General features: G+C 55.9%; 1 protein-coding gene across 7 annotated transcripts in view; it reads right to left on the reverse strand.

The window, feature by feature from the left end:
- The window catches only part of RGS3 (regulator of G protein signaling 3), a 111,581-nt gene that overhangs the window by 25,740 nt on the left and 66,865 nt on the right, over positions 1-18,976 (reverse strand). For all 7 annotated transcript variants that reach the window (XM_071574380.1, XM_071574382.1, XM_071574381.1 and 4 more), the window contains 2 exons: positions 18,250-18,290; positions 3,883-4,005 (listed from right to left, as the gene is read on the reverse strand). In XM_071574380.1, coding sequence (XP_071430481.1) covers positions 3,883-4,005; positions 18,250-18,290 — 164 coding nt within the window. The remainder of the gene's footprint in view (positions 1-3,882; positions 4,006-18,249; positions 18,291-18,976) is intronic.

The raw sequence follows: 18,976 nt of genomic DNA on the forward strand, positions 1-18,976 counted from the left end.
GCTGACAGCACTTTTACTCGCACTTGTCAAGCACGTTGTAAATACTGAGAGAAAACAGCCCTGCCCTTCCTGAGCAGAAGAGCGGCCAGGAAGGGGCCGGCCGGTCCCTCCCGGCCGCGCATCCCCCGCCGGCCGATCCCGGCACCGCGGCCAGCGCTGCCAGCGAGAACCGGGCGCGGGGTCGGTCCATGCCCGCTCACAGACGGCAGCCGGGCTCGGGAAAGTGCTGAGCATCCACCACCTCCCTCGGGAAACAAGGGGAGCACCCGTCCTGGACTCCCAAAGTCCACACCACCGAGTGTCCGTAATTATTTAGCTTAAGGATAATCTGCATCTTTCAGACACAGCCAGCCATCATCTCCGAGGTAATCTCAGGTCACGGAGTCAGAAGGAAGAGTAATCAGCCGTTCTGAGTGTGGAAGACACAAAGAAACAAGCAGTGAGAATCAGATGGTGGCAGCAGGTCCCTTAACTGTGCCTTGCCCTTGCCCCTGCCCTGCAGTCTGCCCTCTCCTCAGTCGTGTTAATGCCACCTGGGCAGAGCCAGGCCCGGTGCATACATGGAGGGCAAACCAGACAGTCATTACCTGGCCCACAGAGGCTGCCTCACTAACTCAGTTAATGCATAAGCTGCTCTTCCATAATCACATTGCCATGGCTGTGGTTCCTCAGAGCCCAGCCCACCTCCAGGCTCCACACAGCCCTGTTTGGGGACGTTTGTTGCCAAGCTGGGTCACCCTGGGTATGTGTTTCACAGGTGCTTGCTCAGCACAGGCACAGGACTGGAGCAGCATCCTGGGCCTGAGGGTGAGAGGGGGGGAAGGCTCTGCAGATGGATAAAATATCCACAGAACAACTCCTGGGACCTGCTATAGCTGACAGGAAAGGTTTGCAGCTCAGGAAAATTCACTCAGGTCTTACAGAGGCAGCAGAGAAGCCACTGGATCCAACTTGCACTACATGTCCTGGACACCAGGGATAGAGAGCTGGAGCACAAATACAGCCACTGGAGCATCTCCTGCACTGACTCTGGCAGGAAAAGCCCAATGGAAGCACAGCTGGACCATAACAGCTCTATCACTCCTGGCTTTCTCTTCCCACATCTCCAGCAGTGGGTGCTACATGCACCATGTGCTGATGTCTCCCAGAAACTGGCAGCTCTGCTCCAAACCCAGCTGCTCTGAAAGCAGCAGTGCCAACACAGGCCCCGTACAGGGATCATCCTCCAGCCTTGACACCACCCTCCCAGGAGATGCAGCCAGAGGCACTGACAGCTCTGCAGAGCCATGTCCCTGAGCCAGAGGGACCTTGCTGTGCTGCCCTACCCAGGCAGGGCTCTGGGGGGGCCTTAAAATACAAAAGACACCATCCCAAAGCCCAAAATTTGTCTGATTTCTGAGCAGGCTGAAGGGAGAGCTGTTCCCAGCTTGCACACTGCTGTGGCAGCCACAGAGGCTCCTGAGGAGCTGCTCTCTGCTCACACAGTGTCCCTTTCTCTGGCTCCAGTGCACAGCTGGCACATGGCACATCTCTGCCTGGCACGGGGGCTGTGCCAGCCCTTCGTCACATCACACAGCAAAGCCCACATCCCCTTTCCCACAGCAAGATGAGCTTTCTTTTGCTGAGCTAGAGCAGTTTTGAAGGCTTTGCAAATCAGTTTCCTGCAGAGCCTGATGTTTCCAGCTTAATTTGTCTGTTCACAGGGCACAGACACTGTTTGATTTCCCCAAATAGCCCTAGTATCAAATGACTTGTAAGCAAACCAATGGATCAGTTTTCCCTTGCAAAAAGCAACTGATTATCCCAGTTCCTGCCTCTTGCTCACTGGCATCCCTGGAGATGCCTGCCCTGACAAACCAGCCACGGTGCAGCCTGGCACAGCTCCTGCCCCATGTGCCCACCCTGCTCCAGGCACCCTCAGCTATCCCCTCAGGAGCTGCAGCCTCATGCAGGGCTGCTCTTCCTTCCCCACACTGCTCCTTCCTACATTTCACATCAGGTTTGCTTTAAAATTGCACCCTGGGCCCTTTACACCTTGCTGGGGTGGGACAGGGTGCCATGAACTCAGTGAAGTGCCTGGTGGCTGTTCTCAATGCTCCTTTTCTGCCCTCTGGCCATGGACCCCACCAGTGGGATTTCCATCAGTTTGGTAAGTTAAGACCAAACTTCTGTGTCACAGCATTGAGTGGCTCATCCTGGCTCTCCATGGCACTCAAAAACAGCCTATTGGCCACTGAGGCACAGAAAGTCCTTAGTAAGGTTTGTGATGCCTCCTAGGGCATCTTTTGCCCTGTCCAGCAGCCTCCAGGCTCCAACAGCTCTGGGAGCAGACCCTGCAGGGCTTTGCTCTGAGCCACAGCCCACACCCTGCCATGAGCACAGCCTGGGGTGGGGAGGGCAAACAGGACCATCCCCTGAAAGCCCCAACAGTCCCAGAGCACCTGCCATGAGGATCCCCTTTTGGGATCTGCTTAAGATGCTCAGACTGGAACATGTCCCTGCCCATGATCCTCAACCTGTGGCTGGATCTCACCCAGCCCAGCACAGAGCCAGGCCAAGGCCCCAAGAGCAGCCCCATCCTATGGTTCCCCCCATGCCAAGCCAGCAGGGCCCCCCTGCCCGGGCACGGGGCAGTGCCAGCAGGATGCAGCACAGCAAACCCACCGCGGTGAATCAGCCGCCTGGGGCCGTTCGGGGGGCGGGAGGTTTGCCTGGTAGGATGTTCTCAGGCTCTGGGAGCTGTTGCTATTTTAGTCTGCCTGAAACGTGCAGGAAAAGGAATCCGGAGGCTCTGTCTCCTGCAGAGATGTTTGTGCTGACCCAGTTTGGGAGGCTGCAGAGCAAAAGCCACGTCTCTCTGCCCCCGGCTCCTGCTGTGCCCGCGGGTACCGAGAGCGAGTCACCTCCTCGGGGCCACCCCGGGGCTGCACCCACACGGGCACGTGGGGCAGGAGCTGCCCCACACCACACACAGCCAAGGGAAGGCAGCTGGAGGGTTTTACCCCCAGGATCCCCATCTGCCTCACACAAAGCCCTTCAAACAGCACAGTGTGTTTCTCTTCTCCCAGAGCAATGGGTCGCCCACCAACAATCCCACCCCGATGCCCAGGGCAGAGGTTGCCACTGCCCCAGAGAGCTCCGTGGTGGCAGCCCCAGCCCCAAAGCCAGGCAGACATGGGTGTCAACAGCACCCACACAGGGCAGGTGTGCCTGCCAGTGCTTCAAACCCTCCATGCACACATTTCTCTGCCAGAGCTGCTGAGCCGGCACTCTTGGGCCAGGCTGAAGCTCCTCAGCGTGGGCAAAGTGCCGGGGCTGCCTGACAGTGCTTCAAACCCTCCACGCACACATTTCTCTGCCAGAGCTGCTGAGCCGGCGCTCTTGGGCCAGGCTGAAGCTCCTCAGTGTGGGCAAAGTGCCGGGGGTGCCTCAGTGGGTATGAAAAACAGCACTCACCAAATAACCTCTGTGCTTTGGGGCCACCTGTGGGCTCCAGATCAAACACCCAAGCCCACACGAGGGCACAGAAGGGGCAGATCTCTGCACTGTTACTGCCATGACCTCAGCTTTAACCAGGAGCCAGAGATGCCAGCTGGACCCTCAGCTCTGCCCTGGGGAAGGCTGGGCACTGGCTCAGCTGTCCAAACACAGATGCTGGGAGGTGTCAGCCCCAGCCCACGATGCAAATGCAATAACTGCTTCCCGGAGCAGGGCAGGAAGCTGCAGCCACAGCAGTGCCTGGATTCAAAAATTGTCTCCTCACCTGGCAAACAAAGAGCCTCCAGCACAGCCCACCTGGATGGAGCATCACCAGAGCAAAGGCCCTGCACGGGCAGAGCCCCCGATGCTCCGAGTGTTGTCCAGCTCCCGCTCGGCTCTTACCTTGCTCTCCGTAGGAGCTGCTGCCGGATGTTGCTGCTTGGAGATGTTCTCAGCCAGACACCAGCAGATCCTCTTCTTCTGCTCCTGGGAGTAAGCCTCCAAACTTAATAAGCACTCCGACTTCTGACGTAAAGGAAGCACAGGCAGAGAGAAGGTCATTAGCTGCGTGTCGCAGACCCCGGCTGTGGCTGCAAACCCCTGGCTCCCCACCCTCCATGGCAGAGCAGTGTGGGTCTAACAGGAGAGCTCACACCTGTGTGCCCTGCTCTGGGCACCAGAAAGCAAAGCAGGTGGGAAATCAGCTCCCAGTGGCATCTCCTCCAGAGAGAGGGAGAGGGCTGAGTGGTGCAGGGGAGCTGACTCTGCTTGCCCAAGCAGCAGGTACAGCACGGGCAGAGCACCAGCAGCTCCCTGAGCCACCAGAGTGGAAATGTGTCTGTTGAGCTAATTTAGAGAGTGGAAATTGCCCTTTGCCGTATGCAAACATAAATGAGGCACCGGAGCATGAAGGGATAAGAGCAAGAGCCTTTGGGCTGGGTGGGGCCAGGAGGAAAACTGAGCTCAGGGAAGCTCCAGGGCAGCCTCCCCATCCTGCCCCTCACTCAGTGCCCACATCAGGATGGATTTGGGGATGAGGGATGAAGCTCCAGACCAGCCTGCCCATCCTGCTCCTCACTCAGTGCCCACATCAGGATGGGTTTGGGGATGAAGCTCCAGACCAGCCTGCCCATCCTGCTCCTCCCTTAGTGCCCACATCAGGATGGGTTTGGGGATGAAGCTCCAGACCAGCCTGCCCATCCTGCTCCTCCCTTAGTGCCCACATCAGGATGGGTTTGGGGATGAAGCTCCAGACCAGCCTGCCCATCCTGCTCCTCTTTTAGTGCCCACATCAGGATGGGTTTGGGGATGAAGCTCCAGACCAGCCTGCCCATCCTGCTCCTCCCTTAGTGCCCACATCAGGATGGGTTTGGGGATGAAGCTCCAGACCAGCCTGCCCATCCTGCTCCTCACTCAGTGCCCACATCAGGATGGATTTGGGGATGAAGCTCCAGACCAGCCTGCCCATCCTGCTCCTCTTTTAGTGCCCACATCAGGATGGATTTGGGAATGAAGCTCCAGCTCTGGTCACACACTGTCCACAAGCAGGGAAAGAATTAAGAGAAATGATGGGAAGTCATCCCAGCTGAGCCCACCCTCTCTTGTGCCACAGCCCCTTCCCTGCACACATCCTTTTTGATGCAGACCTGTTCCTCTTGGGGAGGTTTTCTTTGGGCCAAATCTCACTCATTTAAGGAATTTTCTAACCCAGTTCTCTCAACAACTGTCTCCCAGCCCTCAAACTGCTCAACTGTCATACTAAAAATTAAGCACCAGTAACATCTGCTGCCTGCTGGGATTTTACATGTTTTGCTTTAAAAAGGGTCCAGAAATTCCCAAGGCTGGATTGCCTCCTTCTGTGGTCAGATGGGAAAATGAAAGAAAAAAACAAGAGCAGGACTTTAGGACAAACTGCAAAGAAAGAAAAATGTGTCTTTCACTAAGGGGCATGAAAAAGGCCTTTCCTTTCCCCCAGAATTTCCTTCCAGAAGGGCAGGTCCCCAATAGCCTGTTTTTTCCCAGCAAGGCCACAGAGAACCTGCAGCTTTGTGACTCCAGAGACACAACATAGCCAAAAGGGGAAATGCTCTTTAGTCACACCATTTAAATCACTGTTTGCATTGGATGTGAGTTCATTCATGTTTCATCCAAAACCCCTTCTGAAGTGGTAAATAAACCAAGCTCCCACGCCACCTCCAGGGACAGGGAGCTCTGGGTCAGCCCTTTGCCCCTCCAAGGAGACTCCCAGGAAAGACAAGGGTGGAGCTTTCTTGAGTCTGGACATCACCACATTGATCCCCACAGCAGAAACAGGCTGAGACACTGAAAAGGCACAAAAATTCCTGAGCACTTTCAGAATGAACAGAGGTTTGGGATTCAGGGCCACCTGGTGGTGGGGCTGCCCCTCACCCCCCAGACCCTGGGTGGGAGGGATGCTGGGAACATCCCTGGAGTGCCACAGGGCCCTTTCCCAGCCCAGATGTCCCAGTGTCTCCCAGTCCCCTGCCAGCAGCTCCCCAGGCTACCCACTCACCCCCAGGAAGGCACCCAGTTGTTGCTGCCCTCAGAGGAGAGGATGGGCACCATATGCTGGCATGGAAACCCAGGCTGCCATTTCCCTGCACTTGGGGCCAGAAGTGAAGGGAGCAAGAGCTCAGCAGAGCCCAAAATCCATCAGTGCAGCTGCAAGGAGAGCTCCTGTGCTTCCCCTGGAGCGAGACTGGAAGCAATTCCAAGGACATCTCGTGTCCCCTTGCTGGTGACAGACACACAGCTCACCTACCCCTGCCCTGCAGCCCCTCACTGATTCAATTACAGTCCATCTCTTTGATTGAATTTACATCCAGCCATGCCCAGCTCCTGCTGCCTGTTGAGAGCAAAGTGCCCTTTCCTTCCCTCCCTGCCTCCACCTCAGCCAGCTGCAGACTCCCTGCCCCAGCCACTGGGAATATTCAAGCCAGGAGAGGAAGTTGCCCTCTGGTCCAAAAGTCAGAGAAAGGCAATGACCTCAAGGTGGGCAAGGCAGAGCAGGGACATGATCAGCCAAAATTGCATTTCTCCAATCTGGACATATTTTACCATCATTTCTGTGTAGTGAGATCTCAGCCTTTTCTTCCCTCACAGTGACATTTAACCTCTCCAACACACATTTCCCAAGGGAAGAGCTCTGTTTCTCCCTCTTCCATGGAATCACAGAATATTGAGGGATTAGAAGGGACCTTAAAGAGCACCTAGTCCCAGATCCCCCCTGCCATGGGCAGGGACACCTTCCACTAGCCCAGGTTGCTTCAAGACCTGTCCAACCTGGCTTTGGACACTCCCAGAGCTGGGACATTCACAGACTCCCTGGGCAACCTGTGCCACTGCCCAACCACCCTCATAGCAAGAAATGTCTCCTTAATATCTCACCTAAATTTTCCCTCTTTCAGTTTGTGCCCACCACTCCTCTCCTTGTCCCATGACTGCAGTTGTGGCCCCACAACCTGCTGCCCCCAGGTAACATTCTGGGGGAAGAGGCACCCCCACCCTGAGGGGCTGAGCAGCCTCCAAGCCCAGGCTCCTGCCTGCAAAGCCCTTTGGGATCCAGCCAGATGAGGGACTGGGAGATGGGATAAAGCTCCTGGCCCAGTCCCTGATGGGGACCGAGCTGCCCACCCTGGGGGGTGAACTCAGGGCTGTGCCAGGCCCTGCACCCGCTGCCCAGCTCGGGGCTGGCGCTGGGAACTGGCCTGCACACCATTGTTTTCACTCAGGGAGGCTGCCAGGGCCCTGCCAATATTTACAAAGAGAAAGCAGGGTTTAATCTGCCAGTGCTGGGAAAGGAGGATGCAGATGGTGCGAAGGGGGCGTTTGCCACAGATAAAGCCAGTGAGTGAAGTGGCTGCCAGGGGCTCTCTGCCCGCCCCCAGTGCTGGGAAAAACATGTTGTTGCAGGTGGGGTGTGCTCAGGAGCTGCCCTGAGCTGCCCATGGCCCCAGGGCACCCCACACCGTGCTGGGGGAGGGCAAGGGGAGCCACAGGGCTGCAGAGAAGGGCCCAGGGTGGCCAAAACCAGCCCCAAAGGGGCCCTGTTAGAGCCAGGGATTATCTGCAGGGAGAGGTTCTTTTTGCTTCATAAGAACAGCTCCCCCCTGCAGATGATCCCCCAGGCTGAGACCCAGCCCCAGGAGCACAAGGAGATGACAAAGGGTTTGGCCAAGCAGAGCTCATGGTCACCCCAGCAGATGCCACCAAGGAGGACCTGATGGCTTTGTAGCTCACAGGTATCTGAGGAGCTCCCAGAGAATGGCACCACATCCCAGGAGGAGCCCCCAGACTGCAGACATGGCCCTCTGTGCAGGACTCAGCACACACTGAGGGGTCTGCAAAGCTACAGTGTCCCACTGAGGACCCACACTCAGCCTGACACCTCCAGTGCCCTGAGCTGGTGCCCAGCAGAGCCCAGGGCTGTTCTCTCACCACTGCCACCCCAGCTGTGCCAGCAGACACATTCCTGGGGTGGTCATGGAATGACGCACCGGTTGTGATTGGAGGGGACCTCGAAGGTCGTCTCCATCCATCTCCTGCCATGGGCAGGGACACCTTCCATAGCCCAGGTTGCTTCAAGCCCTGTCCAGCCTGGCCTTGGACAATTCCAGGGATGGGGCAGCCACAACTTCTCTGGGCAGCCTCTGTCCTGGGGTGGATGTTCCCCTCACAGATGATGGGATGCCCTTCAGCTCCTTCCCCTGGGCCACTCTCTCCCCCAGGCTCAGGGCAGGGTGGTTTGGGGACAGGGCACCCAGCCCAGCTCTGCCACCCCTGGCATCGAACACTCCGAGTGTTGGTTCGGGGCCAAACCCAGCAGAGATCCCGGAGGGGAAGTCCCTCGGAAACAGACTCCAGACTACAATGGCTTTCAATCCCAGAGCAAACCTTCCAGCAGCACAACAGCCTGGGAATATCCTGTGCACAAAACAGGGCAACTGCTGCCTGGTTACTTCATGCCCCACGGAGCAAGGTCTGATGAGAAAGTTCTGTTTGCTCCTGTGGGGAGGTGGGAGGGACCACAGTTCTTCCTGTGGCTTTTGGACTGCTGGGCACACTGGTGGTGCCCAAAAAGCAATCACTGGCAGCCACAGCAGGGGCCCTACTGAAATCTGGGAAGACCAAAAGGATGCCAGGGATGCTGCAGCAGGTGATGTGCAGGAAGCTGCAGGGCAGGGCACAGCAATCTCTGTGTGGCTCGTTGCTGTGGGACTGGTTTTTGGAAGCACTGCCTGATGGCATGGCCTGGGGGATGCCCAGGGAGGGTGGGAATGCCCCATCCCTGGAAGTGCTCAAGGCCAGGTTGGAGCAACCTGGACTATGGAACGTGTTCCTGCCCATGGCAGGGAGCGGAAAGAGATGAGCTTTAAGGTCCCTTCCCACCCAAAGCAGTCTGGGATTCTATGCAAGGCCTCCAGTAGGAAAAGCCATCCTGAAGAACCTTTCCCACCCACTCTGGAGCAGCCAGTGAGGACACAGAGCTCGGTATGTTTTCCCAGGCCAGCAGGTTGTCATTAAGTGGCTCATCAGATAACAGCCTTCTCAGGAATTCCCCAACCCTGAGACAAGCCAGGCACAGAGTTTGTGCTGAAAGCACCACTCTGGCAAGCAGAGAGCCAGTGCAGTCCCTTCCTGCTCTGCAAGCACCCTTTGCTCTCAGGGCAGATCAGAGCTGAGCAGCCCCAGGAACACCAAGCTGAGTGACCTGCTGCCAGCACAGCTCCAGAGCTTTCCACCCTCTCCCCAGCACAGCCCCATGGACAGCGAGCTCCATCTCTCCAGTACTGTGACTGCCCCACATCCACTCTCCCTTTTGCCAGCAGCTGGGAAATGTGACCCCAGAATTAAACCTGGGGGGGAAAAACACATTTTTTGGTTCTCTCAAAACTCAGATTCAGGTTGAGCTGTGTAAAAATGCACAAACCCAGGGAAGAAGAGTGGTCTGTTTATCTGTTCCTCCAGCTGGGACAGCAGCACTCCCTGCCCTGCCCAAAGAGCCCTGAACTGGGAGCTGGCACTGCCCAGGCACTGTTCCTGTCCCCAGGCTGTGGGTTATGCCAGGCTGGGGTTCTGCTGCTGGTGCCATCCCACAACATCTAACCCAGGTAAACCCACACAGACAGAGGAGCTGAAACCCAGAGTGTGTCTGCACAGAGAGCAGCCTGACCACCAACTCCAGAGACACCAAGGTGTGAGCTCAGGCTCCAGGGACATTCCAGGAGAGCCCTGACTTGGGTCAGGGGAACATCTCAGCTGCAGCTGAAATTTGGGGCCTGTCATGGGGTGCTGGGTAGGGCAGCTCAGCAATGCCTCAGCATTTGGGGTAATCTGCACAAGGGTTCATGGCACAACATCCCTCAGAAGGACTTCTCCAAGTTCTAACAGTCTTGATCTAACGTTGTCTCACTGCACGTGCAGCTTGGACTTGTCAGCACCACACAGAGAAATCCAGGAGCAGGGACATGCCCAAGGAAAACAGAAAGCCCCACTCAAGAAAGAGTTAAGCTCTTGCTGGAAGTGTGAGATGACAAAGGGATTCAGAGTGAGTGTCCAGCCTTCACGTGAGCTGAGTGACTCAAGGCTTGGGGAACCTCTCCAACATCCCAGAAATGAGCCACAGAGGAAGCAAAGGAAATGTCAGAGAGCAGGAAAGGATTTTTCATCTGTAACATCTCCTGGCCACCATCAGCAGGACACAACAGGACTGGGGACAGGAGGAAGAAGGCAGAGGAACACACTTCACGTTCTGTCAGTGTGCTTCACATTCATGTCATGGAAATGGTGAGAGCAGGTAGCAAGGAGTCATCTGGATTGGCTCTGCTTGAAGTGCTATGACAGCCCAACCCCTTGAGCCCTGTCTGCAGTGCCCACTGCCCCCCAGCCCAGGGGAGCCCATCAGAGAAATTACAGCCACAAATCTGACAAACACCATCTCTTTTCCTATTAGGAGTTGGAGGAAACAGATCCAATTCCACCAGAGCACCCAGCCCATTCCACAGGCAAAGGCTCATCTCCTCTGCCTTCTCCCCTCCTACAGGTCCTCACCAAACAACCTCACCTTAGCTGCTCACTTGGGCATGTAGGTTTGATGTCCTCTCTGGCCAGCCATGTTGCTCTTTTCCCTATCACCAAACCATCTGCTGAGTGCCCTCTAGATCTGCCAAGACAGTGCCCAAAGAAGCTGCTTGTGAAGTCTCCTGATGACACTTCTAGAACAGCCAACTTGAGGATCACCCAGGCATGTAATACCTGCCACGTCCCAGCCTGTCCCTGAGCCTTGACATCCTCTGTGCCATCAGTAAATTGCTTTGCCAGCATTTAGATCTGCTGGATGGAGACAGAAAGCTGAGTTGTCCCTGTTCTTTCCCTCTGGGACAATGCCACATCCCAAAGGGCAGTAAATCTCAGCACAGAACATGCTGAGTTGGAAGAACCCACAAGGACCACCCAGTCCAACTCCTGGCCCTGCACAGACACCCCAACAATCCCACCCTGTGCCCCAGAGCATCATCCAAACACTCCTGGAGCTCTGGCAGCCTTGGGGCCGTGCCCTCTGCCCTGGGGAGCCTGGTCAGTGCCCACCACCCTCTGGGGGAAGAACCTTTCACAGAATCACAGAATCATAGAATCGATTGGGTTGGAAAAGACCTCCGAGATCATCGAGTCCAACCCTTGGGCCAACTCCAGTCCCTTTACCAGATCATGGCACTCAGTGCCACGGCCAAGCTCAGCTGAAAAACCTCCAGGGATGGGGAATCCACCCCCTCTCTGGGCAGCCCATTCCAATGCCTGAGCACTCTCTCTGCAAAGAATTTCTTTCTGATCTCCAACTTCAATTTCCCCTGGCAGAGCTTGAGCCCATCGTGCCCCCTTGTCCTATTGCTGAGTGCCTGGGAGAAGAGACCAACCCCCACCTGGCCAGAACTTCCCTTCAGGCAGTTCCAGACAGTGCTGAGGTCACCTCTGAGCCTCCTCTTCTCCAGGCTGAACACCCCCAGCTCCCTCAGCCTCTCCCCACAGCACTTGTGCTCCAGTCCCTTCTCCAGCCTTGCTGTTCTTCTCACTTGGTTTGGAAGAGACCTCGGAGATCATCAAGTCCAATCCTTGATCCAACCCCACTGTGATCACCAGCCCAGGGCACTCTGTGCCCTGGGCTGGTGATCACAGTAGGGTTGGATCAAGACATGTTGGATTCTCTGTCCCTGGAGGTGTTTCAGAGGACACTCAGTGCCACATCCAGTCCCTTCTCCAGCCTCGTTGCTCTTCTCTGGCCCCGCTCCAGCCCCTCAATCTCTTGCCTCAACTGAGGGGCCCAGAACTGAACACAACACTCAAGGTGTGGCCTCCCCAAGGCAGAGTCCAGGGGAAGGGTCACTGCCCTGGGCCTGCTGGCCACGCTAGTTTGGATCCAGGCCAGGATCCCATTGGCCTTCTTGGCCACCTGGGCACACTGGTGGCTCCTGTTGAGCTTCCTGTCCCTCAGTCCCCCCAGGTCCCTCTGCCTGGCTGCTCTCCAGCCACTCTGTGCCCAGCCTGGAGTGCTCCAGGGGTTTGGGGTGGCCAAAGGGCAGGACCTGCACTTGGCCTTGTTGAACTTCATCCCATTGGAATCAGCCCAAGGTTCCCTGAGATCCAACCTAACCCTGCCCTGGCACAACTGAGTGATGTTCATTCCCAACAGGAACAGAGAATACTTTGGAGGATTAACTCCCCTCTGGAGCAAGCTGGGCCCTGCCCAGTGATGCACATTTCCACAGCCCACAGCACTGCCCCACTACAGCTGGGGCCAGTTTAAAGAGCATTCCTTCAAAGCACTCCCTTGCCAGCAGCAAGGACCAGGGCAGGGCTGTGAACAGGAACAGTGTCATCAGGAGACCCCACTGGGGGATGTGTCCAGGGGACACACAGGGATGACTAGGATGCCTAGAAAAGCTGTGCCTACCCCATCCTGGAAGTGTCCAAGGTTGGACAGGACTTGGAGCAGTCTGGTCTGTGGACACAGCACAGGGTGGAGCTGGATGATCTTTAAGGTCCCTTCCAACCCAAACCAGTCTGGGATTCTCTGATTTGGGCGAAGGAGGGACAGTGGCATTTCTCTGACACTCATCCAGAGGCTCTTCTTGGGCATCTCCAAGGCCAAACAAGCTCAAGCTCAGATTCACAGCAGCTCAGGGAGTTACTCCTGGAAAGGTTTTCTTGTTAGAGCAGTTTCCCAAGAGAAACTCCAGTGTCTGCAGGTGAAAACTTCCAGAGAAAAAAAAAGATCCCATTTGCTAGTGCTTCTCAAAGGAAAAACTTACTGAGCTATTTGATTTTAAGTCAATTTGGTCTGAGTATGTTGGGTTTGAATCAAACACATCTAACAATGCCATAAAGCCCTGATGTGCAGCTTCCTCTCAGCAGGACATTTCCGGAGCAGGGAAGGGTGTGAACAGCCCTGGACCTCAGTCATGGCTCCACACTGGTCCCTCTGAGGCTGCTCATTCCCACCATGGCAGGAGGTGTGTGGGCACTGCAGGGAATGGCACGGGGATGAGGGGAAAGGAGGACAAATTCCCACACTCCAAGTCCTCTGGGGTGCAGAAAGGTGGCTCCACACTCAGAATCACACATTAGTTTGGGTTGGAAGGGACTGTAAAGCTCATCTGGTTCTAATCCCCTGCCATGGGCAGGGACACCTCCCACCAGCCCAGGGTGCTCCAAGCCCTGTCCAACCTGGCCTTGGACACTCCCAGGGGTGGGGCAGCCACAGCTTCTCTGGGCAACCTGTGCCAGGGCCACCTATTCCAGTGCTCAAATCAGTCCAAAGGTTTTGCAGACTGGATTTGTTCAACAGAAACACACAAATTGTGCCATTTGGGATTGAGATCCCAAAAGGGATGACACACTAGGCCAGGTCTGAACCTGTTGGTGGGACATTTTCATGTATTAGTTGGCAAATAGAAAAGTTAGAGAAGCTGTAATGGCCATAAACTAAAACAACAAGGAGTTCCTCCTCAAAATGGGGAAGAACTTCTTTCCATGGGGGTGGCAGAGCACTGGAACAGCTGCCCAGGGAGGGCCTGGAGTCTCCCTCTCTGGGGACATTCCCAACCCACCTGGATGAGTTCCTGTGTCACCTGCTCTGGGTGCCCCTGCCTTGGCAGGGGGTTGGACTGGATGATCTCCAGAGGGCCCTTCCAGCCCCAGCTATTCTGTGATTCCAGGCACACACAGTGTTCCTGAGATCCAAAGGTACCATGTTCACTTCCAAAATCCTGGCTGGGACTAACAGAGCTGCCCCATGACCACCAGAAGGAACAAGTTCTCCCAACAGAACAGCTCAGTGGAGAACCTTCCACTACTTCTGCTTTCTATCCAACACCAACCTATATTTGGCCCTTTTAGGATGCCCCACCAGAACCACCTGCACTCAGGATGTCCCAACACTGCAATTCCCACCTTGAGAGCCTGTAAAACAAACACCCCTTGGGCTGGAACCTCCACCAGGCTCTACAGCTCCCTTTTAGCTCTCTGTCTGCAAACAGCCACGTGTGGCAGGGTTTGAACTCTGGGCAGTGATTTATTGCACACAGTCAGACAGGATGACGAGCAGTGGCTTTTTTGTGACACTCCCTGAAGGTTGGAATCTTCTCTCTTGTTTAAAATAAATGAAGCAACTCCCAGAGGTTGGGACAGGCTTTCATTTTGGATCACGTCAGATTCAAATGCAAATTTGTGACTTTATGGGTGAGAACATTACTCAGAAAGCCTCGAGCTGAGCAGCAGCAGGAGGCTGCAGCTCAAGGCTTGAGCAGAGAGCCCTTCCCACAGCAAAGGCAGTGCCACCAGCCCCTGGGCTCCCCTTCAGCTCCCAGCAGCACTAAATACATTAGTGCTCATTGCACATGATTTGTGGGCAAGAAGCAGCAGCACAAGAGCTTCACCAACCCCCAGGCCTGTCACAGCCTCACAGTGGATGTGTCTGCTCAGGGTGACAGGAGCTGGGATAACATGGAACATCAAACCCCAGAGCCACCCCCTCCATCCAGACAGGACCTGCTGGAAGGGCTGAGCCAGCAGAAGGCTCCTGTCCTGCATCCAAACTAGCGTGGCCAGCAGGCCCAGGGCAGTGACCCTTCCCCTGGACTCTGCCTTGGGGAGGCCACACCTTGAGTGTTGTGTTCAGTTCTGGGCCCCTCAGTTGAGGAAAGAGATTGAGGGGCTGGAGCGGGGCCAGAGAAGAGCAACGAGGCTGGAGAAGGGACTGGATGTGGCACTGAGTGTCCTCTGAAACACCTCCAGGGACAGAGAATCCAACATGTCTTGATCCAACCCCACTGTGATCACCAGCCCCTGGCACGGAGTGCCAGGGGCTGGTGATCACAGTGGGGTTGGATCAAGGGTTGGACTTGATGATTTCAGAGGTCTCTTCCAACCCAAGTGAGAAGAACAGTAAGGCTGGAGAAGGGACTGGAGCACAAGTGCTGTGGGGAGAGGCTGAGGGAGCTGGGGGTGTTCAGCCTGGAGAAGAGGAGGCTCAGAGGTGACCTCAGCACTGTCTGGAACTGCCTAAAGGGAAGTTCTGGCCAGGTGGGGGTTGGTCTCTTCTCCCAGGCACTCAGCAATAGGACAAGGGGGCACGATGGGCTCAAGCTCTGCCAGGGGAAATTGGAGATCAGAAAAAACTCTTTTCAGAGAGAGTGCTCAGGGATTGGAATGGGCTGCCCAGAGAGGGGGTGGATTCCCCATCCCTGGAGGTTTTTAAGCTGAGCTTGGCCGTGGCAATGAGTGCCATGATCTGGTAAAGGGACTGGAGTTGGCCCAAGGGTTGGACTTGATGATCTCAGAGGTCTTTTCCAACTCAATTGATTCTATGATTCTATGATACAGAGCAGCTGGCACACCCACAGCAGAGCATGTGCTGCAGGGAGGGACAGCAGCAGGTCAGGAGAGGAAGAGACCCCTCAGGGCGACCTGGGACCAGAAAGCTTCATCAGCACGTGCATCCTTCCCTTGTGCACCTTCTCCACCCTTATCCTGTCCAGCTGCCACAAGCACTCAGGGTGGGCAGCAGGACAGCCACACCTGGCAGCAGGACTCAGCTGCAGGGCACTGCTGCACCACATCCCTGGGACCCTGACTGTGCCAGCAGAGTGCCAGTGCCACCCTCGTGCCAGGGGGGCCCTCCTGAGCCTCCCTGCACCCTGACTCCAGCACCCTGGGGATGGTCTCAAAGCAGAGCCAGCCCCTCTCCATGGCAATGCATCCCTGCACAGGGAAACTGCCTTGGGCACAGTCAGGAAGGAGGCTGAGCCTGGCACCAGGGCAAAAGAAGGTGGCACAGCCAGGACACCACATCCATGAGGGAATGGGGAGAGCCCAGAGACCCCCCCTGAGTCCCATGTGTGCTGCACCCTAAGAGTGCCCCTCCCCTGTGCCCACCTGGCAGCCAGGCCATGCCTCAAACCCAGCCCACTGCAAAAACAACCTTCACACCACAGACCCCACTCCCCCCAGCCCAGCTAGGCCCCCAAACCCCCCCTCAATGCTCCTGTGAGCACCCACCCTGCAGGAATGTCTTTGAGGGGACCATCCCCTCCCTCCCACGGGCTGTGAAGGGTTAAAACCTCCTGGTGACACCCCCACAACCCTGTAACTGAAGATTTGCTCCCAAAATGTGGCTGCAAAGAAGAGAAGACAGACAAGCTGAAGGTAACTTTCTTCCTGGGTTCCCTGCAGGAAGAAGATGCTGGAATGCTCCCACCACAGCATCCCATCCCTTCAGAAGAGCCTCTCCCAGGTTCTGACCCCAGCGAGGACAGTTCCCTGAGGACACAACCCCTTTGCTGCAGAACTGAGAGGTTCCTGCTCTCCTGCCCCAGCCCCTGCAGCCTGGTCACCCTCTCCACGTGGCTCCTGGGCTGGTGACCTGCAGCTCACTGTTTCCCAGAAGGGAAGTCAGGAGGGCACCATCCTGCCCTGGCTCTCTGCCCACTCACACACACATCCCCCACTCTGTGCCTCAGCTTCCCCTTTTGAGCCCAAATTTCCCACTGCTGCAGAGCCCGATGGCACCTCCAGCTGGAAGGTCACCTCGAGGCCAGATGTGCTGATCTCCCTGGCCCTGTGCCCACCACCAGCCTCAAAGCAACCCCATGGTGGCTGGGAGGGAAGGGACGGCACAGGGAACATCCTGCTTGGCGTGGGGCTGTCCCAGTGTCACCTGCCAGCCCGGGTTGGCACAGATGGGGGGTGAACACCCACTCCTGGGTGAGGCACATGGCACAGCTGCTGGTCAGGAAGCTTCCACTCCACTTGTGACCTGCTCCAAAACACCCTGGGCAGACAGGAGGAACAAGGAGGGGTTTGCAGAATCCCACCAGTGTGTCCAGCCCAGACCTGCTGTCCTCTGAGGGAGAGTGTGCAGGTGGGAAAGCAAATGTGTCCCGTTTTCTACACAACTACTGCACTGCAGCCACAGTGGAGGTCAGGAATCTCAGTCACCAGAGCCCTTACAGCCAATTAGACCCTCAAGAAGAAAGCCCAGCACTTCATTACACCCTGACAAAGACAGCTCTTCACCTCTCAAGATCTCATGAAACACAGCCAGCTCTTTTTCAGTCGCTTCTCCTGAGGAGCCCAGAGCTGCTAAATTAAATATGAGAAAATGACCAAGTGCCTCATCCTGCTGCCAACCCCCCAGCACAGGAGCAGCTGGCAGGGAGCCCAGGCCAGGCTGGCATGACCCTGGCACACGCACTGAGGGGCAGCTCAGCTCCTGCTCAGGGAGAAGCAGGGCAGGCAGGGAAGGACCCAGAGGGGAAGGGAAGAGGGAAGTCACCAGCAGTGGTGACACAGCGAGTCGTGCCCTGGCTCTGGTCCCAACCACTCAAGGTGAACAACTTCCATTCAGAGCGTTTTCACCCAACTCTCACAATGGCTCATTATTCTGTGGTGCTGCTGAGCAATGTTTGCCTTTCTCCTCTGTGCCCTGGGGATCTTTCCCAGATCCACGTTTCCACCTCCGAAAATACAAGGCCTTGAAAGCAGGAACACAGCAATGTCACTTGAGAAGGAAAAAACCCCACAGTGCTCAGTGATTAGGGAGGTGCAGTCAGTGTGAACCAATTCTGCAGCTTCCTTGGCTGCCTCATGACACGAACAGGACGGTGCCAATGGCTGGGTGACCCCAAACCTGCTGCACAGAGTCACAGAATATTCTGAGTTGGAAGGGACCCACAGGGCCCATGGAGTGAATGGCCTATGGGCATCAAACCCATGAGCTTGGTGTTGTTATAACCATGCTCTGACCAGCTGGGCTAAGCTCAGGTCACAGCATTGAGCCACATGTAGGTTTAGAGCTATGATTCTACATCTTTTAGACTGAGCTTCCTTATTTTATCTGAGGGCTTCCAACCTGGGTGCTTGAAGACAAGCAAAGCAAGATGCTTTAAAAAATAAAAACCCAAGAGTTGGCCAGGAAATCTACCCTGGATGAAAGAATCCCAAAACAAGTGAAATGCCTCAAAGAGGATCCACTGGGGGAAGGGGAAAAGAAACCTGCCCCAGGGCTGCCCATCCTCCCCATTCACACTCATTTCAGCAGCTTCTCACAGACATTCCATTTCTTTTCCAGACCTCTGGCAAATTAATTAACAAGGAAGTGAAAATCAGCCTGGTCAGTGCTCCTGGCCCCAGCAGAAGGGAGCAGAGCTGCTCAGCTCCCTCCCCAGAGTTAAGGCAGAAAACAGCACCACTCACCTCTGCAAGGTAAAGGATGCAGAACTTCCGATCTTCAGAACCTGGAACGAAGGAAAACCAGGATGAGAACGAAGCTGCAGCTGCATTTCTGCAAGTGGAGCCACTGGCAGAGAAACTGGCTAAGGGACAGCGCTGGATGAATATTTATTGTTGTGCCCCTGCAGTACCAGGCTGTGATGTGGGTGATGTATGTGGCATCTGCCGGGGCTGGGCACAGGCAGGCTGTGCCTCATGGCATCCTGCATGGACTCCCTGCACTGGCACCGATTCTCCTCTGCCTTTGGCCTTCTGGGAAAGGCTTTGTTTCCTTCAGAGGCCACGTGCAGGCTCTCCTGCCCAAGCTGCCATGGCATGTGCAGCCTGAGGGACCTTCCCAGGGGTGCAGAGGTGCTGCAGTGCCCGTGGATCTTTCTCATTTTACCTCTGTGGACACTTTGCTCCCAGGAGCAGACAGAGAAGCTCCTGTTCCCATATCCTTGCTCATTCCCAGCCTCTTGTCTTGCTGTCTGTCCCAGCCTCCATCATTCCAGTGATCAGGGACAGTGACTCTCCAAGGAAATGGAGCCAAATCCCAGGGCAATGGGAAGTTGCTGACACAGGACAGAGGGAAGACATCCTGCTCCATTGGGCTGAGGGCAAAGTCATCACCAACATGGAGCCACTCAGGAGACCTGGCCAAGGAACCTGCCCTTCCACAGTTTTGGGAAAGGAGATGGTGCTGGGGACA

The sequence above is a fragment of the Pithys albifrons genome, chromosome 20 (assembly GCF_047495875.1).
Source record: "Pithys albifrons albifrons isolate INPA30051 chromosome 20, PitAlb_v1, whole genome shotgun sequence".
In the NCBI taxonomy this organism is placed as follows: Eukaryota; Metazoa; Chordata; class Aves; order Passeriformes; family Thamnophilidae; genus Pithys; species Pithys albifrons.